Source organism: Ictalurus punctatus, chromosome 24 (assembly GCF_001660625.3).
Source record: "Ictalurus punctatus breed USDA103 chromosome 24, Coco_2.0, whole genome shotgun sequence".
Lineage (NCBI taxonomy): Eukaryota > Metazoa > Chordata > Actinopteri > Siluriformes > Ictaluridae > Ictalurus > Ictalurus punctatus.
This window is the reverse complement of record NC_030439.2, coordinates 20,575,343-20,603,161: the sequence shown is the minus strand read 5'-3', so window position 1 is coordinate 20,603,161 and position 27,819 is coordinate 20,575,343. Positions and strand designations below refer to the sequence as shown.

At 39.3% G+C, this 27,819-nt stretch overlaps 2 protein-coding genes across 5 annotated transcripts in view; both read right to left on the bottom strand.

Annotated features, from left to right (window-relative positions):
* The window catches only part of LOC108257326 (NACHT, LRR and PYD domains-containing protein 12), a 70,863-nt gene extending 55,181 nt beyond the window's left edge, over positions 1–15,682 (bottom strand). For 2 of the 4 annotated variants that reach the window (XM_053675375.1, XM_053675378.1), the window contains exon 1: positions 15,579–15,682. Coding sequence is in view for 2 of the 4 variants with exons in the window: in XM_053675373.1 (XP_053531348.1) it covers positions 57–230; positions 2,846–4,639; positions 4,834–4,887; positions 6,928–7,044; positions 8,350–8,399 (2,189 nt within the window). In the remaining 2 variants the exon portion in view is untranslated. Of the gene's footprint in view, positions 1–56; positions 231–2,845; positions 4,640–4,833; positions 4,888–6,927; positions 7,045–8,349; positions 8,483–15,578 lie in introns of those variants that run through there. The other 2 variants (XM_053675373.1, XM_053675376.1) reach the window with 2 other exon arrangements.
* A 7,420-nt stretch (positions 15,683–23,102) lies between these two features.
* The window catches only part of LOC108257286 (protein NLRC3), a 17,223-nt gene continuing 12,506 nt past the window's right edge, over positions 23,103–27,819 (bottom strand). The window contains exons 9-11 of the mRNA XM_053675379.1: positions 26,805–26,978; positions 24,763–24,918; positions 23,103–24,119 (exon numbers count right to left, since the gene is read on the bottom strand). Of these exons, the coding sequence (XP_053531354.1) occupies positions 24,113–24,119; positions 24,763–24,918; positions 26,805–26,978 (337 nt within the window). The 3' untranslated portion in view covers positions 23,103–24,112. The remainder of the gene's footprint in view (positions 24,120–24,762; positions 24,919–26,804; positions 26,979–27,819) is intronic.

Below are 27,819 nucleotides of genomic sequence, written 5' to 3'. Positions count from 1 at the left end.
GCTAAATATGTCTTACTGAGGAGCAGGTCATGTGACTCGCAGAGAGATGATCTTACCTCAGTGTCTCCAGTTTACAGTGAGGATTCTCCAGTCCAGCAGAGAGACGCTTCACTCCTGAGTCTCTAAGTTTATTCTTAGACAGATCCAGTTCTCTCAGATTGGAGGATTCAAGGCTGTGCACTGAGGCTAAAGCTGCACAACTTTTATCATTTAGGCCACAATTATTAAACCTGAAGGAAAGAACAAAATACATGATGCAATAACAGTGTACATTATCAAACAAGTTCTCAAACACTTTTTATATGAAATGTACAAACATGCTATACATGTGCTGCAACATGCTGCATCATTTACTGTGTAATGTGTGTTTACTGAATGTAGATTAGAGACATTTATACCACAGTACCCTTGGTTCTGGATTCTGATTGGTCAGAAGGTGTTGATTAATTTTCTATAACAGCAGCTCTGACAGCAGTGCAGCTACAATCACGGCTTTATAATAATGCACTCTACTACATTATTGTTTCTATAGTAACAGCTCATTCACAGGGACTTGTTTCATGGAGTTATATTAACATTAACAGAGGAAAAACAACTGGTGCAGCTCCAATATAAGTGATAACAGGAATTTGTTTGCTAGACAAATGACTTTGGTGTAAGAGGAATAATACATTGTGCTGTTTTAGGAAAATAATCAATGACAGATTATTACAGTAGCTCTGCTTCATGTTGGTCTGCATCACAGCACCCTTTTCCACTATTTTCCTATAATATGTTTTATTCTATATTAAATATACACTATATGGCCAAAGGTATGTAGACCCCTGATCATCACATGCATATGTGGTTCTTCCCCAAACTATTGCCACAAAGCCTGAAGCACACAATTTGTATAGAATGTGTTTGTACACTGCAGCATTACAATTTCCCTTCACTGGAACTAAGAGGTCCAAACCTGATCCAGCATGACAATGCCCCTGTGCACAAAGCGAGCTCCATGAACACATGGTGTGTCTGGAGTGGAAGAACTCGAGTGTCCTGAACTCAACCCCACTGAACACTGACTGCACCCCAGGCCTCCTCGCCCGACATCAGTGCCTGACCTCACTAATGCTCTTGTGGCCGAATTAACACAAATCCCCACAGCCACGCCCTAAATCTAGCGTAAAGCCATTGCAGGAGAGTGGCGCTTATTATAACAGCAAAGGGGAATAAATGTGGAATGGGATGTTCAACAAGCACATATGGGTGTGATAATCAGGGGTGCACATATTTTTGGCCATATAGCATACAACTTTTGTGTTATCTTATGAGGTCTGACAATGTTCTTGTATCTTCCATGTACAGTGGGAGAAGTAAGTATTGAATGCGTCAACACTTTCAGTAAACATATTTCCAATGAGGTTATTCTCATTGAAATTTTCACCAGACTTTGTATTAACTCAAGAAATCCAAACATTAAAGTCCATAAATAAAGTTGTGTGTAATAAAGAGGAATGACACAGGAAAAAAAGTATTGAACACGCTAACTGAAATGTACTTAATACTTAGTTGAGAAGCTTTCATTTGTAATGACGCTTCAAGACGCTTCCTGCATGAAGAAATTAATGGCCGCAGTATACAGGTGTGATTTTGGCCCATTCTTCTAAACGTATTGTCTTTAAATCTTCTTCAATTGTATTTAAGTCAGGTGATTGACTGGGCCATTCTAACACCTTGATTTTTTTTTCTCTAAAACCAGTTGAGAGTTTCCTTTGCTGTATGCTTTGGATCGTTGTCCTGCTGGAAGCTCCACCCACGTCTCATCTTCATCATCCTGGTGGATGGCAGCAGATTCTTCTCAAGAATCTCCTGGTAAAAGGCTCCATTCATCGTTCCTTCAATTATATGAAGTCTGCCAGTACCATGCGATGAAAAACAGCCCCACACCATGATGCTTCTGCCTCCAAACTTCACTGTTGGTATAGTGTTTTAGGGGTGATGTGCAGTGCCATTTCTTCTCCAAACATGGTGTGTAGTATGACATCCAAAACGTTAAATTTTGCTCTTGTGTGACCAGACTACACTCTCCCAGTATATCATAGGCTTGTCCAAATGAGTTGTAGCAAACTTTAAACGAGCTTTGACATGCCTTTTCTTTAGTAATGGAGTCTTGTGAGCTGAGCGTGAGCAGTGGAGTGCATTGCCTATTGTTTTCTCTGTGATTGTTTTCACCTCCTATTGTTTTCACCTGCTGCCTCCAAGTGTTTCTGGAGCTCTTTCTGAGTGGTTCATGGCTCTTGGGCTACTCTTCTGACTATTCTTCTGACTCTCTGGACAGAAATCTTGCGAGGAGCTCCTGTGCATGGCCGATTGGTGACGGAGTGATGTTGCTTCCATTTGTGGATAATGGCCCCAGTGGTACTTACTGGAAGATTCAGAAGTTTTCAAATACGTCTGTATCCGATTCCATCAATATGTTTTGCAACAATAAGATTGTGAAGGTCTTGGGAGAGCTCTTTACTTTTACCAATCATGAGATGTTTCTTGTGGGACACCTTGGTAACGAAAAGCCTTTTTATAGATTTTAATTTGCACAGATAGGAGATAGGAACTGTTCAATACATTTTTCTTGTCATTCCACTTTATTACACATAACTTTATTTATGGACTTTACTGTTGTAAATTCTTTATATTTCTGGATTTCTTGAGGTAATACTGACGTCTGGTGAAAATTTAATATCAATAGCCTCATTGGAAATATATTTACTGTAAAAAAAACGTTGACGGGTTCAATACTTATTTCCCCCACTGTATGCTGTAATAATATTGTAATAGTGTAACAGTTATATTCAGCATTACTTACTGAGCTTTTCTGGATGCTGCAACAACAGGGAGGAGCTTCAGAAGAACCTCGTCTGATGTACAGTGTTTGTTGGTATATTTATTAAGGATAAACACATCCTGTTCCTGCATTGATGTCAGTAACACAAACACCACAGCTGACCACTGAGAAGGAGAAAGTTTGCTTTGTTGTAAATTTCCAGATTGCAGGTAGTGTTGGATTTCCTCAACTAGAGAATGATCATCCAGTTCATACAGACAGTGGAACAGATTGATGGATTTCTCTGTTGAGGGATTCTCTCTGATCTTCTTCTTGATGTAATGAACTGTTTCCTGGTTACTGTGGGAGCTACTTCCTGTCTGTGTCACTATGGTTTGTAAGAGGATCTGATTGGACTCCAGTGAGAGACCCAGAAGAAAGCGAAGGAAAAGATCCAGATGTCCATTTTCACTCTGTAAAGCCTGATCTACAGCACTCTTGTGGACATCTGAGATCGTAATTTCTCTTAGTTTCATCAACATTTTAGACAACAGATTCTGCTGAAGAGCATTTCTCTTTTCATTCATGAATTTCAGCTGCACATATAGAGCTGCGAGGTGTTCCTGAATGCTCAGATGAACAAAGCAGTACACTTTACTCTGGTGAAGCCCAAACTCCTCTCTGAAGATCTGTGTACACACACCTGAATACACTGATGCTTCTGTCACATCAATGCCACACTCCATCAGGTCTTCCTCATAGAAGATCAGGTTGCCTTTCATCAGCTGCTGAAAAGCCAGTTTACCCAGTTTCAGAACCATTTCTGTATCTGTCTCTCTGCTCTTTGTGTACTTTTTCTTTATGACGTTTGTCTGAATGATGAGGAAGTGTGTGTACATTTGAGTCAGAGTCTTGGGGATCTCTCCACTCTCTGCTTCACCCAACATTCTCTCTAGAACAGTGGCTGAAATCCAGCAGAAGACTGGGATGTGGCACATGATGTAGAGGCTTCTTAATGACTTCAGGTGTGTGATGGTTCTGTTGCTCAGGCTCTGATCACTGATCCTCTTCCTGAAATATTCCTCCTTCTGTGGGTCATTGAACCCTCGTACCTCTGTGACTCGATGGACACACTCAGAGGGGATTTGATCAGCTGCTGCTGGTCGGGAGGTGATCCAGATGAGAGCAGAGGGAAGCAGATTCCCTTTGATCAGGTTTATCAGCAGCACATGCACTGATGCTGATTCAGTTACATCACACAACCTCACTGTGTTCTGGAAATCCAGAGGGAAACGACACTCATCCAAACCATCAAAAATGAACAGAACTTTGTCCAAGCTGGAGATGTTTGTTTCTTTTATCTCCTTATAAAAGAAATGAAGAAGCTCCATCAGACTCAGGTTTCGATCCTTCATTAAATTGAGCTCTCTGAAAGGAAGTGGAAATATGAGATGAACATCCTGATTTGTTTTCCCTTCAGCCCAGTCTAGAATGAATTTCTGCACAGAGACTGTTTTTCCAATGCCAGCGACTCCCTTTGTCAGAACGCTCCTGATGGGTTTGTCTTCTTCAGATAAGGGCTTAAAGATGTCATTGCATTTGATTGGTGTTTCCTCTGTTGCTGCTCTCCTGGATGCTGCCTCAATCTGTCTCACCTCATGTTCATTATTGACTTTTCCACTGTCTCCTTCTGTGATGTAGAGCTCTGTGTAGATCTCATGCAGAAGTGTTGGGTTTCCCTGGTTTGTTATCACCTCATTTACATGCTGAAACTTCTTTAGTAGATTTAATTTGCATCTCTTCTGAACTTCAGTTCCAGCAGATGAAGATTCACACCTGTGATTTGAGATTTGTAGGCGCAAAATAAGGTCATGTGAGACATCATACATTACCTCTTCTTTTAGTCAGATCTCTGCTTTAGCATTTAGATAAGCTAATATATCTGTAGAAATACAATAGTGGATGATTTTATTTAACCGTATTATACCAACATGCAACTGCTACAATCATGTTGTTGGTTGTGAGTTTACCCTGCATCTGTGAAGATCTTCTGCTCCTTCCTGTCTTTTGCCTCCTGTAGGACACTGTGGGGAAACCCAAAATTACATGCTGTGCAACACACACCCAGCACCCTGCCTCACATGAATACTAACACCTGCGTCTCATTCCCAGCTCATTTAGGACACTATATACACCTTCATCATTCTCACCTTCACTGTGCAGAATTGCACTTTACATGTGATCCGACAGCATTCAGAACCTTTATATTCTCTCATTGGCATGATAGTGTTTATCATTTAGTTTGTACTGAATTATTGTTGTATATTTCTGTTTTTAGCATTAGCATTTATCGTTCTGGTTGTCTATTTTGTACTTGTATTTTACCATTCACCTGTGTGCTCAATAAACCCCTGTTCGAGTGTTTTTCAGTGTCTTGGAGTTCAATCTGTTAGAGTTTTGTCCAAATCTAAAATATTGTCTGAACATCAATTTCCGTATATTAAAAGTTCAAAGAAAACAGATGTTCCTGGAAACTAATTGACATGAACAATCTTGCCACTGATACTTATTCATCAAATATATAGCAAATATTTAGATTTTAAAACAATGGGCCTTTTTATCTATTGACTATCTGGCCAAGCAACATTATCTAATCTATATTCAGTGCTGGGGTCAAACACATGCAGATGAAAATAAAACAAGGCAATCAATATGCAAACAGACAGCTTTGAAAATATGAGTCGATAGATCAGAATTCCATGCTTTCATTTATCGATATTTACATTTAGATGTGTTAACCAACTTAGAACATGGCACCTTTGGTAGCACACCACCCAATTTTAGGTGAGACAAAGTATTGGAACAGATAAAGTAAATAAGACTTCAAATGCAACAGTTTGGTGGTGTCAGAGGGTCGCTGGGTTGATGCAGTTATTGCACGCAAGGGATATGCATTCATATATTCAGTGTTATTTCATTTAATTTACTTTAAGACTTTCTGTTCCAATATTTTTATTCACCTAAAATTGGTTGGTCTGTCACCAAAGGTGCCATGTTCTCAGTTTAACACATCTAGCTGTAAATATCAGAAAATGAAAGCTGAAGTTTTGATCTGTCATCTGAAGTTCATCTTCTGCCTTCAGTGTATAGCAAAAACAAACAAAAAAAAATGACCTTGCCATTCCAATACTTTCAGAAGGGACTTTACAGTCTGATGCCTTTCTCCAGCTTACTAGAAGGAGGTTTGCAAGTGTTGTTACATATATGATGAACATCATTTATGTTATTTTTTTAAAGCTTCTGTAGACACTGGGTGTAAAATAGTGCATTGCTATTATAGTGGATTAGCTAGGAGCAGAAATGCAGTTTTGGTTATAATGAGGAAGTGATCCAATCAGCCATTAGGTCTCTAAATATGAAATAGGTGGATTTGAATGAGATTAGACTGATTTTTTTTCTTGCCTCCATTCCCTTCTATGTGCACAAAGCCAAGCATCCAGAACTACAGTTAGCATACTTACTACAGTTAGCATTAGCAAGGACTGTCCTAACATCACTTTCAAGTGCAGTCAGACATTCAACTGCTTGAAAGCCCAGTTACAACTCTATAAACATGCAAAATTGTACTCAATTATTTATAAGAATGTTCACAAGTAGTCATTGTCTTTTTTTTTGTAATGACAGTAGTATGTGCTTGATTCGTTTTTTAAAGCCAGCCAGTCAAACAATTTAAAACTTTATACAGATTGCATATACAGATTGCATTTTATAAACAGAGGGGCGTGTCTATAAAATTCCTGACAAGAGGCTGTACCAAACACAAACACTGCCTCTGGACCAGGAGGCAGGGTTCCAGACAGGTTTTTTTTTTCCAGGCATCTAATACATTTGTGGTGAGGCCATGGTTTATTTTTATCATATCTATTTTCCATGTTTTTGTACAATGCAAGAAAATAAACAAAATCGACTATCACACCTCTAAATTAATTAAATTTGAGTTAAACTGCACAACAACACAGGCATGACCATCAGTCTGTGTTTCCTACACCTCTCATTTCTTGTTGGAAGGATAAATTGTACCTCAATCTATAGGCTTTTTCTCAGTAATGGTTTAACTGTGTTACCTGTGTCCAGATGAGTGCCCTTCATCTTTGAATTTAAAAGGATGATCCATAGACGCATCACTCTTCATGGAGACACTGCTGAATACTGGTGAGTCTGGTCTCTTTATCTGGGTTAAACTACACAACAACACAGACATAAACATCAGTGTGTGCTTCCTACGCCTCTAGCAGGTGGGGGTATGTTTAGCATGGGTCTACACTGAAGTCTATACTTTTTAACATGTTATTTCTACTAGTAGGAAATAAAAAAAATGTTGATACTGCACTGTGTGGAAGTTTGGGGAAGTGTTTTAGCATGGATCTGAAGCAGTTAGGTTCCCACTTGCAAACTTCATGCTCTGTATGCTATTACCTCTGGTGCTGCCACCTAGTGTGTAAGTAGAGGTAGAGCTCATAATGAATATTAAACTGAAATATCACGATATGAGCTGCACATTCATCTCACTGGTATTCTGAATTGCGATATTCAAAACAACGGGAACAAATATGTGAATCCATGAATTTTATTGCCCATAGTATCTTTGCAGAAAAAGCTTTGTTCTTGGTTGCTGCAAAGATGAATGTCTTTTTGTCCTAACAGGAGTAGCTCTATTTTCTATTACACTGGAGTGGATGAAGCAAGTTATTGCCATTGAGGTTTCCTTGCATGTGACTGTGTTCTTGTGTTTGCTCCACCTAGCATGGATAGTTAATGTCACCTTTCTAATGTCTGAAATATTGAACATCCCACAGGTTACACTCGGCACTGAATAACTTTGAGATCAACTGGAACGCCCTCTGCAACGTAAGCCTCGTCACCCTACATTAGTACGTGACCTCACTAATGCCCTTGTTCCTGAATGAACACAAATCCCTACAGCCACGGTCCACAATCTAGTGGAACACCTTCCCAGAAGAGTGGAGCTTATTATAGCAACAAAGAGGAGACCAACTCCATAATAATGCTCATGGTTTTGGAATGGGATGTTCAAGAAGCACACAGGAGTGTGATGGTCTGGTGGCCACATACTTTTGTCAATATCGTGTATAAGGTGACATAGTAAACTAGTATGATGCTGATATGCAGCCTCAAGAGTTACCATTAAGACTAAATTTAGCGTAAAATTTGTTTAAAAACTCAAACATTAACAAAAAAAATCCTTTACTATTCCAAGATTTCTGCAAATGTTACAATTTCTGCAAAAAAAAATTCATGATTTTTACAGGATGTTTATGACCACTCAAACACTGTTTCCTCTTTAAATGCTCCTGGGAAAATGTCCAGTTTGTTAACTGAGGGCCAGTTATATAAAAATTTATATAAATACAAAATTATTTATTATTTACCATAAACACGGCATAGAAAAATTCATTTCATAAAATATTTTTGAGTAAACAGTGAGGCAAACAGTTGATGATTAAAATAGAGACCCAGTAGCTTACCTCTGGTCTAAGAGTGTTGAGTTGTCTGTGTCGAGATGAGGATTCTCCATTTTTCACTACTGGTGGAGTGTGCATAGAAAAGTCTTTTCGTGTTTGTGAACACTCAGCTGGTATCTGCCAAGTCTAGTCTCTTCTGCTGGAATGTACCACAGAACATGGCTAGAATCATAGCCTTCAATTCTCTACAATTATTTTCACTTCTCTGATATTAGAGGTTTATATAAGGAATTGTGTAACTTTCTACAAAAAGTTACATGTGCCTCATAACCTTGACTTGCAATTTTTATCCATGTAGAAAACAGACATAAAATTTTTCGGTGACCTGGGCAAATAGATCTTACAAATTCAACTTGCTAATTTTGGCCCATTATAATTTTGTTTGATGTGACACTTTTTCAATATCATGCCAACATTGCACACAATTATATAAGATAATTATTTTATAATTGCACTATCCAGTGTCACCCAGAAGAGGATGGGTTCCCTTTTGAGTCTGGTTCCTCTCAAGGGTTCTTCCTCATGTTGTCTCAGGGAGTTTTTCCTCACCACTATCGTCTCTAGCTTGCTCAATAGGGATACATTTATTAATTTAAAACTTGTATCCGGAATTGATATATTTATGTAAAGCTGCTTTGCGACAATATCAATTGTTAAAAGCACTATCCAAATAAAATTGAATTGAGAATTTAATTTAATTGAGAAATTTGGTTACAAAGCCAACAGACTTTCAGCCACCTAAAAATCCACCTTTTCAGTATTTTCCAATATTGCCCAAATACTTAAAGTTTGTGTCCACATTCCAAACCAGTGTTGGTCCAACTGGTTCAAAATTAGCAGTTCTGTTGGGAAAAAAGTTAAAAATGGGCTCAAATCAAGAAATCACACTGTGGCCAAATTATACTGACATGGACAATAGTCAAATTATTTCAAATCAATACATTTCTTGTCAATACATTTATTGTCAAATCTACTTGTTGCCAGCAGTTTAGACATAATTTTTTTTTGTTATTTTGAGGGGACAGCAAATTTACACTGTTACACAAGCTGCACACTCACTACTTTACATTGTAGCAAAGTGTCATTTCTTCAGTGTTGTCACATGAAAAGATATAATCAAATATTTACAAAAATGTGAGGGGTGTACTCACTTTTGTGAGATACTGTATCTATTGTAATTAATGGGAAAAGTGTCACATTTTTGGTAGAATCAGGTGCAACGTATTAAAGTAATAAAGCACGCTGAACTAAAAGAATCCCCAAAAATGAGTTCACGGTCACTGCACTCCATGGGTAGGACATTCAATATTAGAACGTTTCCCTGAACTGCTAGTTTGTGAATGTGAAAATGGGAAAATTTCCAGTCAATCTACTGGGCAGGAACTTAATGTGTGTTTTACACTTAAATTTGATCTCCTCACCTCAGGGAGTAACAATAACTGATGACTCACCTTTGGGAACTCCGTTTGTAAGAGAAACAGAGCTCTGTGTTTATCAATGGTCCATGCATAACACGCTTAGAGCCTGTGCTCATTTGTTGACGTTGGCACATGATAAGATGAAGGACAACTATGTTGATTTTATGCCGCCCCTACACTCCATTGCACAGCGTAAGTGCATGAAGGAAGAGATTTAATTTTGAGAAATAATGGTTTATGGATACCCCAGAAAGCGAAGAACTGTACCTAAAGGTGCCTAATTGGTGTGACAAATTTTGTGCATATTCAGTCAAATTGAGTGACGTCCAGTTGCATTTTTCCCGCAGAATCAGCGCCTCATGTCTCATTAGCCAAAATAAAGAATAAACAGTGGAAAGACATGGGACTGTGGGTCAGATTATGTGAGAGTGGGAAAATTACAGATTGGGAACAGAAACTAACCTCCAACATGTGGTACAGCTTGACACTGGGAGTTTATAAAAAATTATTTCAGGAAATGTGCAAGGTTAACCTGTATGTTATTTGTCATGACAAGGGAATGTTTCTGAACCTTGGGACAAGCCCCACACCCATAGAGATACACCCACAATTGAAGAAGGTGTCTCTCTGGCTGTGGGCCCAAGGGAAACATGACGTAGGCCTGATTAGAAGTGCACCACCAGTCGTGATCACGCCCAAATCTGACTTTAGGCCCAGACAATCTCAATACCCTCTTAAATCAGAAGCTATTGAGGACATTAGACCAGTTTTCAATTCATTATTGAAGGCAGGGTTCATTGTTCCCTGTCCAGACAACCTGTGCGCACCCCAATATTTCCAGTAAAGAAAGCAAGAAAACCCCCACAACCTGATGAGTGGAGATTTGTACAAGATTTGCAAGCAGTTAATGCAGCAGTCAAACAGAGAGCTCGAGACGTGCCAAATTCTTACACTATATTAAGCCAGGTTCCAGCAAATAGTGAATGGTTTTTAGTCATAGATTTAGCTAATGCGTTTTTTCAGCATAACTCTTGATAAGGACAATCAGTTTTGGTTTGCATTCATATTTGACAGATGTCCTTACACATTCACTCACTTGTGTTAGGGGTATTATGAGTCATCAGTGACATACAACCAAATGCTAAAGGACAGCGTAACACCACTAATGCTTTCTACAAGGCACAGTGTGAAACTGACACCATTAAGCTGTTGCTGCATCTCGCCTAAGAAGGCCACAAAGCCAGTCTCTTCAAATTACAATATGTACAACAACAAGTGAGATTTCTTGGGTCATAACATTTCTGCAAAGGGAAAGAAACTCTCTGCTGACAGAGTATCTCCAATCCAGAAGATACCCAAGCCCCTGATGAAGAAACAGGTTCTACCTTCCTAGGTATGTGTGTGTATCCCAGAAATTTCATTCTAAACTATTCCATTCTAGAAGCACCACTCAGAGAGATGGCATATGCGACAGGTTGGACAGCTCATTCTCAGGTAAGTTGGATCGGTCGCTGCAGTTTCCCCCATGTGTATGTGCAGTAGCAGCAGCTGAGAAAGCTGGTAGACCTGGTAGGTTACTCAGAGTTGAACCTCTTGGTTCCACATGAGGTTTTGTTACTCCTACTTGAACAGAAAACCTCACACCTGTCCACCCAACAGTGGCTGCACCATAACATTATGTTACTAGACATGCCGAATGTGACTATAAAACCATGTACTGTCCTTAACCCTGCTACTCTTCTTCCAACGGAGGGAGACGGGGAACCACATGATTGTGTTGTACTGACTAACGAACTCTGCTCCCCTAGAGTCGACCTGAAGGATGTTCCATTGGAAAACACAGATTTCATCCTTTTTGTGGAAGGGTCAGCGTCACGTGACACAGAGACAGTTTTCAGACCTCCAAGCATGGCCTACACGGACGGGGAAAAGGCTGCATGGCTCAAACCAGGCTGCACGGTTGTTGACAGAGTTTGGCGGTGCCCTCAGGGCTGTCCTTGTCTTCAAAGTTGATGCATGGCAGGGACCATGCATTAAAAGGGGGAATAATATCTGCAATAAAGAATTGGTTTGTCTAATTACTCTAAAAAAAATTTAAAATGTTTACGATGTTTGCACAACTCATAATGTGGGTTGAGGTTTGATGGTAGAGAAGGCCACATCCCTATGTCCAAAAAGGACTCAGACACGGTAGTGATAATGATAATCTCCAGTGATTATGGCACACCTTTTGTGAGCCATGCCCTTAAGTAGGTGGGTGAATATTTGGGTTTTGACTTAAAGCAGCAATGTGCATATCATCCAGCTAATGTTGGGGTGGTAGAGAGAGAAAATGGGACACAAAAAAAAACGAGATTGAGCAAATGCTTTTCTGAAGCAGGCATAGGATGGGCTTAGCCCCTTTGGGATACTGTTTGGGAGACCTCCACACACAGGAATTGGACCTGTGACACAACTAAGCTATCACTGTATGGGTTTAGCTGCTACAGTGCCATGCCATCACACCTTGTCATCCTGCTCAGCATCAGAGGATGTTACTGTTTCAGTTTAAACCCCTTTACTGGTTTTAAAAAAAATCAGCGTATATAATTTTTTTCTCAGACTGACTATGAGCTAGCGTTTGGCAGAATTAAAAGCTCTCAGCCAATAAGACACCAGTGTTTCCTCGTATTTTCCTGTAAACCCTGTCTGATTGGTCTCTCCTCTGTTCACTGAAGATATAAAATTACAGGCGTGTTCTTTTACTGACGTTCAGTTACGTAGTGACAAAGTGCTCCATTCTGGGCTAGAGAAAAAATCTTCGGGGCTACAGCCCCCAATACCCAGTCCAGGTTACACCCCTGGCAGCTATGCAAAAGATGATTTATTTTAAAATTTATGTTACAATACAGGACCAACATTTGAAAATTTCATTATATCAGTAAAGTATGTGTAATGTATGTGACTGAAAAACAAAGGAATAGTCCTTGCACTGGCTTACCAGTCTAGTGGGAAGAGTAAATTTGCATTTCCTGTCACCTTTTCAAAAAGTCAGGAGGTGTATGCACTCAAAATTTATATCAAATGATTCAGGCCCTTGCTGGTCCAAATTTAGCCTATTACCCAAAGACACTTAAAATTCAACATAGAAGCAAATACTCCCATCTGTAAACCCAGTTGGAGATAGAAAAAAGACACCAGCCGTGAGTGAGAAGAAGCAAGGGTCCAGATTTATTGGTTCCGTTCCACCACACGAGATCCACACCGATGAGAATTCTCAGAAGTGATCTGACACCTGGAGCTCAAGCTCCAGTATTTATACTGTATTTACACAGTAGATAACCTATATATTTCAGAAAGACTATGATATCAATACCAATAGGGTTAAAAAAGAGCTCATCTACATTACCATGATGTTTAAAAAGAGGCTTATCAAATTTACCATTATGTTTTGAAAGAGGACTTTCTGACTACCATTAGTATTGAAAGTGGGAGAGAGAGAAAACAATTATAGAGAGACCTTGGTCTGATGTTGTTATCTCATAATGTTATGTGTGTGCGTCGGGGCCTTTGTGTGTGTTATGTCTGCACACCTGCCCTTGACTATACGAAAGTGTTTGTGTTTCTCAGCCTGCCCTCCTCAGCTCTTATATTTCTCTGTGACTAATAAACCATAGTCTGTTACTCTTAAAGATCTTAAAGTGTGAATCCAACAAGTCCTATGAATTTTCAATAAAATTACATATTACTCATACTAGGTCTCCCACCTGTTTATTTCATGCCATTTTTATCCACAACACCCTTCATAGATATGACACATTTAAATTTTGTTCACTTTCTTTAAACATATTCAATTAGAAGTAATGCGTATGTATATTTAACTAGTCTAAAATAAAATGTATCAAAAATATCGTCTAGGAGATTTATTTCAATTTGATGAACACAAATGAGTTTCATTTGGGGAGCGCCGTTTGCGCATGTACAAGACGAGCTCAGACACCATGCTCACAGTGTGTGACCGCCATTTTCTCATGCTGGCTCTAAAGGGATTGATATTGCTGATGTACTTATTGATGAATATTTGTTGTTGGTAAGGTTCCCTTTTTTGTAGTTAAGAATTTACCTCACTGTCAAAGAATGTGTATATCATAATGTTGAGTGAAATATGCAGCAGCGGAGAAATAGTTAAGCGAGGTGAATTGTTCCAGGAGTCCGGTCACTTAAATTCAGTCTCACACAATGGGCAAATTCGCATCGTCAGTGAGTACTCAATTCAACTTCTGAAGATTGCTAGCCCAGGGAACAAATGTTAGCAATATAAATTGATTTCTGGCTAGCAAGATGTCTGAGTCTAAGGAAGTATGCTACATATTTTGTCCCAGCACCTTTTTTCCAACTTCCAAATATAGCTAGCTAGATAGCCACTTGGCTCATCAACCTCAGCACTGCACACTTTAGCTTAGCCAGTTTGTGGTGTTCCTGCCATTTTATAACCTTACAAACCCAACATATATTGGGTTTTATATATAACATATATGTAGATTTTTTGGGGTCAGACAAGTGGTATTTTATCACACATCACAGTAACCACTGTAGGTTACATTTAACAGATTTGATAAACGTGGTAATGATCACCAAGAACCCAGCTAACCCTAGAACTTCATAAAATGTTCCTAAAATAGCTTTTTCTAATATTATGGTTGTTTTATGGTAAATAACTGTATTGTACACCTGTTTTTATACTTGTTTTATGTGTTTTAAATAAAAACATTTGAACTAAGGATTGTCTCTCTTGTCTCTACAGGGGGAATAAAATTGAGAAGGATTTAAACCTAAAAATTTATTAGGTTTATTAGGCATTAATTTTATTTTATTTTTACTTTATAAATGTATCCATTTCATTGAAACTGTATTTGATCGGATTAAGTTGGACCAACTCAATTACATTACATTACATGAATCAGTTTTTATGAGTTGGGTCTCTACATGTTTATTGGATGGAAATCCTGCCCTCTATTAAACTGTGTTCATCCAATGAGTTATTGTTCTGAGGGTGTGAAAGGGCGCGTGACTCTGTGTGTGTGCGCGTGCAGAAGCAGCGGCAGCGCGAGAGGCATTGTTTACTAATCTAGAAAGTGCAGACTGGTAAAAAAAAAACAAACAAAAAAAAAACTAAAAATTAAAATACAGAGCTTTCGGTTTAAAGTTTAACGGCGACATGAGAGGTTTTTAAAATTCAAACACTAACTGTAACAGGAAGCCGGGTTAGTGTTCGTGCTGAATAACGCTCTAGATTAGTGCATGAGGATGCGGTTTCAGACACAGCCCTAGTTTATTTACTGGAGCTAGACTGAGGTTTTGTTTCTGTTGTCGAAGTCCTACCCTGCTGCTGAGGGTCAGGAGAGTGAATAAAGGAAATTACTGAGTATAAGTTTCTCTCGCCACTCCACATGGGGTTTAAACTTCAAGTTTGGGAACCCCTGTAATTATTAACTTGTGTCCCAACACGTGACCTTGTTTTGCGCATGCGCGGATTGCATAGAAACGTAAAAATAAGGGGAAATAAAAGAAGTGATTAATTTATTGTGTAACACTCGAGACCAATCAAAATCATTCGCTGTTTTAAACTCACTCTACAATCCCTTTTGAATTAATCTATATTTTTGATTCATTACACAGCATATTAATGACTTTTATAGTTTTATGGATTTTATATTCCTTCTGTCCAAAATAAAACAGCAGTGTGACCTGAGAGCCGCTTCCTGTTTCCTGAACACACACGGTCTATAAACACACTCTTCTTGTCTAAAAGTGTTTATTAGAGAGATCACTCACCTTTAGTCAGCAGTCGTTGTTGTGTGGAATTATAAATCTTATTTTTTACTAAAGCTTCATGTTTTCCAGTCGTTCCTCAAAAAGGCACTGAGTTACTGTTTCACTTTCTGAATTAGAAAATATTTAGAGGAACTCGAAACTTCTTCAGTAGGCAGTTCACAGTCTGGGATTGTAGTTTACACAATATCAAACTCTATAGAACTCATCAAATAGTTTAGTGTAGAAATTCTGATCTGGTGGTTTGTTACTGTAGTTTTAAACCCCTAATGATCTGTCTATTAGTTAGCAGTGTTATGTCTCACTGGTTCACACCATCACTTTAAAGTTGATATAAAATACAGTCATAAAATAAAATGTACTTTAATCTATACAGTGAGGACCTAATGGCTGTGTGTGTGTGTGTGTGTGTGTGTGTGTGTGTGTGCGTGCGTGCGCGCGCGCGTGCAGGCAGGAAGAAATAAGAAAAAGTGAAAGAATGGTTCAAATTTACAAACACACATTGTACCCTTAAAAAAAACCCTAAACCCTTTCTATTAAACAGAGATGAAAAAAAGTCAATTTTTATAAGCAGGCTGTGTATAAAATTTATATGTTAGCATTAAAAATATATAAGCTCACATTCTAACAGAGTTAGCATGTTTCTTATAAAATGTTTTAATTTTAAACATTAACATGTCAAATCTTTTCACATCATTATGTAAATCAGGTCATGGATATTTTACTATCACTTATGTATTGTTGTTATCAATATATTTATATAATATGATATATATATAGTTTATATAATATATTATGTACAGTATAGATGACATAACAAGTAGGTAAGTAAGTTTTATTTATGAATCGCATTCACAACAATAGTTGTCCAAACTGCCGTGCATAAATTACAATAAACTATAAATAAAAGACTGAAAATACAGACAGTGAACAATAAATAAATAATAATGCTAAGAGATGAAATAGTAATAATAGCAATACCAAAAACACACAAAAAAAAAATAAATAGGAAAAATAAGCATAAAAAGAAATCTTTTTAGTTAATTTAAAAATGCTACCTGATGAGGCACTCCTGATATCTAGGGTATCAAGGGGAAGTGATAGCGACACCAAGTGTTCAAACTAGGAACCTCATATTTTAACTTTCTTAAAAGCTGAACAACTTTAATTTTATTTCTAAAATATCTCTCAATCTGTTTCAGAAATGACAGTAGCCCAGCGTTTGGACACTCCTGCTTTAAGATTATGACATAAAGACCAATCACATTAATCATCATGTACTGTAAACTCATCATCATATTAAACACATCATCATATAAACGTGCATGCTGTTGTATCTGTCTTTTTCCTGATATCTGGAAAAACACAGCTGTAATGATAAAGTCCTTCTGGATCCTACTGAGTCGGAGGAAGAGAGATGTGTGAAGGATCTCATAATTCTGTGTTTTAGCCCCAGACAGGGTTTTCTTCTCAACCGTTTTAACTGTATAGTGTTATTTACACAATTTTAATTTGTTATCAAAATGAATAAATATATTAATATATTCTAGGATATATATTTGCATATGCATTTAGGGAAGATTATATGAAATACAGAGCATAATTGTAAATTATTAATTGTAACAACATTATAAAATGGATTCCATATGTCATGATTCCCCTTGAAGCAGTGTGCTCTAAGCGCAAATGCGCGAGCACCTGCTTTTCCATTGTTGACAGTAGTGACATCTGGACATGTGTGTTTTGTTTATGTTTCTGTCATGTCTCCTCCCTGTTCTGTCATTGGCTGGGATTTCAGGTGTGTCTGTATTGCCCTCAGCTGCTAGCAGTTTAGACGCTGATCATGTCCACATATATAGTGCCTCCCAGCACACAACGCGGAAGATTATCGTAGAGTTAGGTTAGTTCAGGCAGTAGTCATAGTCATAGTCATAGTCATAGTCATTTCACGCTGGGTTATCCGCTCTCAGTTCCTTGTCATAGTTCATGTTTCTCGTTTTGTTTATCGACCCTGTTTTCCGTGACCACGACCTTGATTCATGTTTAACCCTGTGTATGTCTGTTTGCGGATCGCCTGACCTTCGCCTGTTTTGGATTACGTTTTTGGATCACGTTTTGGATTTGTCTGCTTGTCTCTCTTTTAAAATAAACAACTGTTCATACTGCACTTGCATCCGTCCTATCTCCGCTCCGTCACGATACGTGACACCATACTTATACTTTTAAGTCAATAAATGAATAATTTGATATTCATTTAGTGTTTTTCAGGTTGGGCCAAATGAAAATATTGTGTCTAAGTTTAATAGATATATAGGAGCAAAAGAGGTAGCTGTATATTACAGCACCGATAGTTGTATATATTATGACTCTAGATGAGATTATGTGTTAGTGTAGTTATATGACAAGCAACAGTCCGTTTAGAGACGGTAGGAGAGGAGAATAATGAAATCACATGTTGCAGTCTGGTCATCATTTATAATTAATGATGATGCTGAAGGCGTCTGCTGGACATTTCAGCACGTTCCAGTTCTAATGAATGATGATGATGATGCTGATGGAATTTGAGAATCTTCTGGAATGAGTTCTGTCATTGTGACGCAACAGAAGACGCCGCTGTAAGAAGGTGAAGAACAGAAAGGCGGCGTTTCAGTATTTATTTTAACTTTCTAACTGACAGGCTGTTTAACCGAGTTCAGTGCTACAATGCAGCAATTAGTTCAAGGCCTTGATGCTCACCTACAAGACCTTGTCAGGAACAGCACCCTCCTACCTCAGCTCTCTCCTGAAGGCCTACGTTCCCTCTCACAATCTGCGATTGATTAGCGACCGACGTTTAGTAGTTCCCACTCAGCGTGGCGCAAGGTCCCTTTCCAGAACCTTCACGCTAACTGTTCCTCAATGGTGGAATGCACTTCCAATCTCAATCCGGACCGCAGAATCTCTCACCATCGTCAAAAAAAACAGCTAAAAACCCACCTCTTCCGTGAACACCTAACCGACTCATAATAAAAATAAATAAAAATAAATAAATAAAAATAATAAATTGCATGTACACCTCTACTCTGTGCATTTTGCTTCCTCTGGAACTCAATTAATGGACCTTGTATGGTAGCACTACTTGTATTGTTCTCTGCTTGATATCGCTTTGCGTGTATTTTTCTCATTTGTAAGTCGCTTTGGATAAAAGCGTCTGCTAAGTGAATAAATGTAAATGTAAATGTAAGTCATGACAGCTATAGTACATTGTTTTTAAGTTGTGTCAAAAGTATATACAGTAACTCTGGCCATTTCACACATGGATATTTAAAATCAAATATTACTACATCTTACTACATTAAATCTATATTTTATTTTCATAGAAATTCAAGGAGACTGTAGATTTATGAATTCCAGATAACTGCAAGTTCCTGTTAGCGTTCCGCTGATCTTTACTGGTGGTCTGGTGATATTGTGACCCCGGGAGCTCGGCTCTAAGTGCCGGTAGCTCTGGGGTGGCCTGTCTACCTTCGGGGGCCACTGGAGCATTGACTCAGATCTAGCAGGAACATGTGTTACTCTGTTGGCTATGCAATTCTGAAGCCTAGCTCTCCTTTCTAGGACCTCTAGCCCCTGACATATTAGCCAAGAATCTCACCCTGGAGCTCATGCTTTGGCTGCTGCAAATTTTGCCAGTGGTGTCTGTGAGCTGCTAGATGCTGAACTCTTACAGTAAGCTGCCAGAGGCAACTATGACAAGTGTGGCTCTGCTGTTGCTTTGGATTTTTTGGTTAAAAAATATTCGTAGCCCAGCAACGACATGCTGCCTTTGATCTCAGGCTATCAGGAGGAGTTTGTATTAGTGTCTAAGCCACTGTTAGGCAAATGGAGGAAGTACCTTCTGTCCTATTAGCAGTGTTGGTTCAAGTTCTGTGAAGGAAAATGGAGTGGCGCACCACTCCAAACAGTTTTGCTTGTATTTTTCTCATTTGTAAGTCGCTTTGGATAAAAGCGTCTGCTAAGTGAATAAACGTAAATGTAAGCACTGGTATAGCCGAATGGGTGGATTAATGGATCTTATTGGGCAGGAGGGGAAGGGAGCGAAGCACAGACTCCGGCCATGTAGTCCTGATAGCTCAGAGCATGAGATGGAGCAAGCTACTGGAAAAATAGCAAACAACAACTTGGCTATCTCAGACACAGTGAATTGAAGCTAACAAGCCATGTTAGAAGTAGCTATTCTAGGTAGCAGTTCTCAGGGAAAGTTCAAACAGAAAAGTTATGAATATCCACAGTGTTAGAAAAGTGTTCTCAGCACGTAGTGATGTTTATGTTTAAATTACAGTAAATACTACATCATTCATCGGCTGGGCTGGACAGCAGGACAGCTTCCTCGGCTGTGCAGGGCAGCGGGACGGCCTCCTCAGCCGGGCTGGACAACAGGACGTCTTCTTCGGCTGTGCAGGGCAGTGGGACAGCCTTCTCGGCCGGGCTGGACAGCAGGACCGTTTCCTCGGTTGTGCAGGGCAGCGGGACGACCTCCTCTGCTGTGCAGGGCAGCAGGACAGCTTCTTCGACTGGCAGGAGCTCCACCGCCGAGACCTCCCCGTAGGCCTCAAGCTGCAGCTCTGAGTTCGCTATGTTAACTTCACGCGGGAGCTCCACAGCTGAGACCTCCCCGTAGGCCTCAAGCTGTAGCTCTGAGGTCACCCTGTTGACCTCAGGCGGGAGCTCCACAGCTGAGACCTCCCCGTAGGCCTCAGGCTGGAGCTCTACTGTCATCGTTGCCCCCCCCCCCCCCCAAAAATTTCTGGGCGAGACTTCACCTCTGGACTGCTCAGCGTGGTACAATTCCCTTGCAGTGGGGATGGGGTAAAGGGCGCGGGGGGTGACATGTCGCGTAGCACAGCATGCCGCAGCTGTTCCTGTTCCGTTACCAGGTGATCGAGCTGAGCAAGTCCCTCACTGAACTGTTGGCTCAGTTCCCGGAACGATGCGGATGGTTGCGTGGCGCATGGACCGGCTCGCTGCAGCAGTTCTTGTTGCGCTAACTGGTGAGCAATCCACGCCAGTGCTTCATCGATTAGCCTGCTCCTCTCCCAGAACACTTGGTTCAACTCAGCGCTCATCTTGTTGATCTGCTGCTTCCGTTTGGTAAGCTCAGTATTCTGTAACGTATCGGGACTGGAGGGGGATGCAGGTGCAGATCAAAGTCTTTATTGAAACACACAACTCAAAACCAAAGTAAACACGGTCTTCACCGGCAAACGAGAAACGTGGTCTATAATGAGATCATTCAAGGCATGGAAACGACCGATACAAATAATACAACCAATAATACTAAGAGACATGCTCAGTAACCAAGGCGTTTAAATACCAAACACAATCACACTGAAACACAGACACCTGGGTTAAATCAAGACGCATCCCCAAGTCGCACATCAGCCAATGTCCAAACAGAGGGAGGACCAAAACCAAAACAATGTCACGTGACTCGTCAGGAGCCAAGCCACAGTGCCATCTGCTGGCCGTGGCGTAACATGAATCATGTTGATATTTCTGTAAAGCTGCTTTGAGACAATGTCTATTGTAAAAAGCGCTATACAAATAAAATTGAATTGAATTGAACTGAATGAATATCCAGGTGTTAATCATTACTCCTGGTGGTTAAGAGGTGTGAAACTGAATGACCATGATGAAGGGTGGACATAATAAACAAAAATGTAAATAAAAACTACTCAATTAAATCAATAATCATCAGCCATCTTTGAATTTATCATATTTATTATATTCTTTTTATCATCTTGATTTTTAGTTTACAGACAATTTATAATTAAATCTGTTTTAATCCAATTATTCATACTTTTTAAATAAACATATTGAAATGAATACCTCACTAATTAGCACAAAAGTAAAAGGGAAGTTCAGACTGGCAGTGAAAGAAAAATGGCAGCAGATAAGGGACACCATTATGGTTTCTAAACACATGTAGGGACTGGGAGTGTATGTTATCGCAATAACAGATGATAAAAACTAGTTTAAGTGAATAATTGTACCCACTATTCAATTTCTGACCTTGCTACTGCCAATTTTCTGTGTAAACCTGGGTGGACAAGGGGCTTGTGTGGTCAAATTCGGTTCAGTTCACAACACATAGTACTGTCATCACAAATGCCATTTGTTTATTGTATCATACACACACAAACGTGCTGCCACTGCCACTGATAAAAACCACCCATTTCAGGAACTGTGCTGATCTATAGGCTTCGTAGATCATGGTGTAATCTTTTATCCTGTTCATTCTCACTGTCCCAGTGTAGGAGATTCCTCTTTCTTTCACGTGTTCCGCTAGTGGCACTGATGTAAAATAGTTATCTGCAAAAACCCTGTGATTTTTTTTCCTGCTCAAAGAGTTGCGGTCATTTTTAGGACAATATCTACACTAACACCAACATCACATTTATATTTGTTTGGATTTTCTGCCCTTTGATAAATGTCAGAATCATAAAGGAAATCATTAAGGACAGTTCTCACCCTGGCTTTGATCTGTTCAATCTGTTGCCCTCAGGGAGACGTAACAGGTGCATCAAAACAAGGACTAATAGATTTAAGAATAGTTTTTTCCCAAAAGCTATTACCATTCTAAACACATGCATGTACTGAGTTCACAGCATATGTATATAGTGTCTCAAAACTGTGCATTTCATAGTACTTCCCCCATCCGCCCCAATATCTTGTTTATTTATCTTGTTTATCTGTTTATTCTTCTTGTTTATTCTATGTACATGTTGGCATGGAACAAAAAAGGAGTGGTTCTTAATTTCATTGTACATGTGTATAGTGACAATAAAAGGCATTCATTCATTCATTCATTCATATTGCCCAGCACATCCCCATATTCTGAACCCCCATTTACCGTAAGTAATGTTGTATGTGCGGAAGTTAATACTATTTTCCTTAAAATAACACATCTCACTGCTTTTGTAGAATACACAAAGGTTAGTGACACTTCATTTAACCTACATTCTTTAAATTAATCTTTAAAGAGTTCCTGTTCGCTACAAAGTGACCTAACGTTTAGCTACCCGCTATGTGTAAATACTAAAATTAGCCGTGTTTGCTAGTAAGCGAGCTAACGTTATGCTAACCGCTGTGTCTAAATGCTGAAATCAGGATTTATACAAGGTGCTTGTGTAACGTTCACAAAACCAATTATATGTATTTATTTATTTTATTCTGCTGCTGCGTGTCTCTGTTATGAACTCCAAAACAGGAGGGAAAATGTTCATTTTTGGCTTTTGGTGATGAGGTTATACACAGTTATGCAATGTTCTATATATTATATAAATGAAAATTAAGTTAATGAAACCTACATGTATACAGATTAATTTTAAAAAAGTGTAAAATGCATTAATTAAATGTTTTTTTTTTATCAAACAAAAGTCATTGCTCATGAATTAATGTCCTATCTCTGTTAATCGGTCGGCCATTTACCTTTGCAGCTGACATGCCACATATCAACCTGCTTTGCTCTAAATCACATATACAGTCTTTACATATACACTGTCCACTTTATTAGGAACACCTGAACACCTTCTCATTCATGCAGTTATCCAATCAGCCATTCAGCAGCGCAATGCAAAAACAAACAAAAAGCAACAACAACAACAACAAAAAAATATGCAGATAAATGTCAAGAGCATCATTTAATGTTCACATCAAACATCAGAAAGAGGAAAAAGTGTGATCTCTGCAACTTAACCGTGGCATGGATGTTGGTACCAGATGGACCAGTTTGAATATTTCAGAAACTGCTGATCTCCTGGGATTTTTACACACAGTCTCTAGAGTTTATACAGAATGGATTTGAAAAACAAAGAAAATCCTTGAGGTGGTTGGGTTACAACAGCACAAGTCCACTTAAAAGATCTGAAAACTCCAGTTAACTCTCCAGACTCATGCTTTCCACCAAAGCTGATGAATGTTTATAACAAATGAACAGTCACAGCAATTAGATATCTTCAGAATGTTATAAAACCAAAACAAAGCAGTGTTCACAGGAAAGAGAACACAGAGCAGCAATAGCATGTTGAGGAAATAGTCACGGCTTCAGCCTGGTGATTTTAGAGTCTTCCAAAAGATGACTGGTTAGAGTGGTAGAGTGGTGGGGTGGTGGAAGACATGGGCTGGAGTGTAGACCAGCGCAACTAGAACCTTAACCAGAACCTGAGTTCTGCCATGATGTCTGGATTCTGTAGGGTATAACAGTGGAATTGTGTAATAATAAAAATAAAGAATTGATCTTCAGTAAGTGTTTATTCCTGATAGTAGTGCTGCAGCACCACTCTGTAAAGTCCTATGATGATGAAGAATCACACCAAGCAAGCACAGGTTCTTTAGATCTTAGACACACTGTCTGTGCTTACACTTTGTGGAAATGTGTTACATTTAATTCAGATTATTTCTCAGTGTGAGGGAAAAATGTTCAGGAAATGCCGCTGTGAGTCGAGCACATTTCATTAAAAATATCTTCTCTGGAATCTGCATCAGATGAAAATTCTTCATAACCTGAAATTAAACAAAACAAGTTCAATATTTAAGCTGTCAGGTTGAACATTAAACATCAAAGTAAAGTTTAAGTGCAAATGTTACATAATGGAGGCTGAGACAGAGGGATGCAAGTGCAGGTATGGCAGTTTAATCAGACATAGTCCAAAGGATTAGGCAGAAATCAGTAAACAAAGACAGGCAGAGGTCAGGCGATTAGGCAAACAGGCAAAACTAGGTAGGGCAGAGGATCGAGGTCAACACAGTAAACAAAAGGTCAAAGATCAGAAAAGCAAACACGATCTAAGGCTTAGACATATCACAGAGACTAGGCAACTGAACGTAATACTTTGCAAAGTCATAGTGTTAGAACAGTCTCATATATTGTGGTTGTGAGTGTGTGTGTGTGAGATTGGAAACAGGTGAGTGTGATAAGAATGAGTGTGAGTGTTCTGTTCTGTGAAATGTGGTCACTGGTTTGCTGTGATATGACAGCAAAGTTTAAAACAAGACCCAGTACCCTAAAAAACAGGACCAGGTTACTAGTACAGGATACTAGTCCACTTTTTCTTCACTAAACAAAACGTATCAAACAATGTTAATGAGTCTAAATATTTGTATATTTTATTTCTCTACATGTTTATCTGAAATACTTGTAAATCACCTCAAGTCCTGTAGGTTAAGACTGAAGAGCTGCTTCTTTTCTGATTCTCTGAGTTTATTCCTAGACAGATCCAGTTCTCTCAGGTGTGAGGGGTTTGATCTCAGAGCTGAAGTCAGAGCAGCACAGCCTTCATCTGAGATATCACAATAACGCAACCTGCAGAGAGACAATGACACACTCTTCACTCTCTCAGTTCAGGACACACAGAATCATCAACTTTATCAGCACAGTCACTACAGCCTTAAATCACTGTGTATTACTGTGAATCATGTTTATGAAATTTTAAACAGTATAACTAAAATGAAATGGCGGTGTTAAAAACAGGTTGTATTATTTATTATTATAGTGTGTGAAAAGGTCTGAAAAGTTGCATTCATGATTCACAGAACAGAACTTCTCCAACCACAATGAAGTGAAAATGACAAAACCTTAACTCTTACAACTGTAACCTATTCCTGAGCTTTTCATCAGCAGACTTCTGAAATTATTTATCTTATTAATGAGGGATTATGTTACTTCTTAAATATCTACATATGAATGAATATGCGTGTGTGTGTTCATAATTCAGTTTAATTAAATAATTGACAAAAACAATAAGGACTGAGTTTCCTAAAAAAAACATTTTAAAGTTAAGAGAGTGCTCAAAGTGATGCTCATGCTATCATTTAACGATGATGTTTGTGCTGCAATGCTTTTGGGAAACTTGGCCCTGATTGGCTGATTCTATTACATAAATATTGTGATCAGATCATTAGGATTGTGGAAAAGTATAATAGTATTCCATTTATACTACATCACTGGGACATGTGATTGAGTCTCATGGCTTCACATATCGTTGCTATGCTGATGACACCCAGCTCTATTTGTTCTTCCAGCCTGATGATCCATCTGTCTCTGCACGAGTCTCTGCTTGCCTGTCGGACATCCCGGACTGGATGAGGGAACACCACCTTAATCTCAATTTAGCAAAAACTGAGCTTCTCATCATCCCAGCCTGTCCCTCAATCAACCACAACCTTACTGTACAGCTCAGCTCAACCACACTCAAGCCAACCAGGATGGCCAGGAACCTTGGGGTGACTCTTGATGACAGCTTGACCTTTACAGACCATCTCAACAACTGAATGGTCCTGTAAATACATTCTGTATAATATCAAGAAAATCAGACCCTACCTCACCAAACAGGCTACACAGATACTAGTCCAGGCTCTTGTTAACTCAAAACTGGACTACTGCAACTCACTACTCTCGGGCCTCCCGGCAGCTCCATCAAACCTCTTCAGCTGATTCAGAATGCAGCACCACGTATAGTCTTCAACCAGCCCAAAAGGACCCATGTCACACCCCTCCTCATCTCCCTCCACTGGCTTCCTGTAGCCGCCCGCATCAAATTCAAGACCTTGATGCTCACCTACAAGATCTTGTCTGGAACAGCACACCCCTACCTCAACTCTCTCCTGAAGGTTTACGTTCCCTCACGCAACCTGCGATCGGTTAACGACCGACCCTTAGAAGTGCCTACTCAGTGTTGCTCAAGGTCCCTTTCCAGAACCTTCAAACTAACTGTCCCTCATTGGTGGGATGAACTTCCAACCTCAATCTGGACCATAGAATCTGTCACTATTTTCAAAAAACAGATAAAGCCCCAGGTCTTACTTGAGCACTTAACTAACCCCTCAAATGCCAACCCCACATTATTCTAAAAAATTTAATAAAAAATGTACTCTGGCTCTTACACCTCTACTCTGCACGCTTTGCTTCTCTAGAACTCAATTATAAGTCTTGTATGGTAGCACTGTTTGTATTGTTCTCCACTTGATATATTGCTTTGCTTTTATTTCTTAATTTGGAAGTCACTTTGGAAAAAAGCGTCTGCTAAATGAATAAATGTAAATGTATAAGCTTCATTCTGCACTGAAATGAAATGATTTTCCTTCTCAGGATATTTGATGCTGAACCTAAAACCTCTGCTTCAGTCTCACTATTAGAGAATGTGTCTTACTGAGGAGCAGGACATGTGACTCTCAGAGAGATGATCTTACCTCAGTGTCTCCAGTTTACAGTGAGGATTCTCCAGTCCAGCAGAGAGACGCTTCACTCCTGAGTCTCTGAGTTTATTCCAAGACAGATCCAGTTCTCTCAGATGTGAGGGGTTTGATCTCAGAGCTGAAGTCAGAGCAGCACAGCCTTCATCTGAGACATCACAATAATGCAACCTGCAGAGAGACAATGACACACTCTTCACTCTCTCAGTTCAGGACACACAGATCAGTTCAGCAGGAACTTTTCATCTAAGAGTCACTGCAGTGTTTAATCACTATGAAATACAGAATTATGAATTATATGAGAGCATTACCTAAAAAACAAACAAAGAGGGTGTGTGTGTGTGTGTGTGTATGTGTGTGTGTGTGTGTGTGTGTGTGTGTGTGTGTGTCTATTGTGGTAATAAATTTAAGACACAGGAAAACACAAGGGTAACAGAGTATGTAGTTTATTGAGAATCACTATCATACACATCATACACTGGGGAGAGAACGGGACTTGTAGGAAAATAATCTGTGGGTGAAAGGCAATATAGTGCTGTGTTTGTAGCAAAGCTACTATCATCATCAGAGGAAAGAATAAACGGGTCCTACACAGAGGTCATGGGAAACAGCAGAGCCTCAGTTTGAGTAGAAGCATGAGCATAGGTTACCAGTGGAGTGATACGAAAAGCGGGAGGACAAGGAAACCCTGGGGGTACAGGTGAAGAGCAGAGACAGTCCAGCAGAACTGTAACAGCCACTGCCAAATGTGCCAGCTGATGACGTATATATTCACCCACGTCTGTGAGATTGAGCAGCCGAGAGAGAGAAGGGAGATGGTCAGCTGGACAGAGATCAGAGAGAAATGACAAAAATGAGATTAAACAGCAGTGGTAGCACTTAAGATATATCCACATATATACATGTACAAGCACATGCAAAGAATGTAGGAAACAGGTATCAATACATGACATGGAAAAAGAATAAAGTTGAAAACACACACACACACACACACACACACACACACACACAC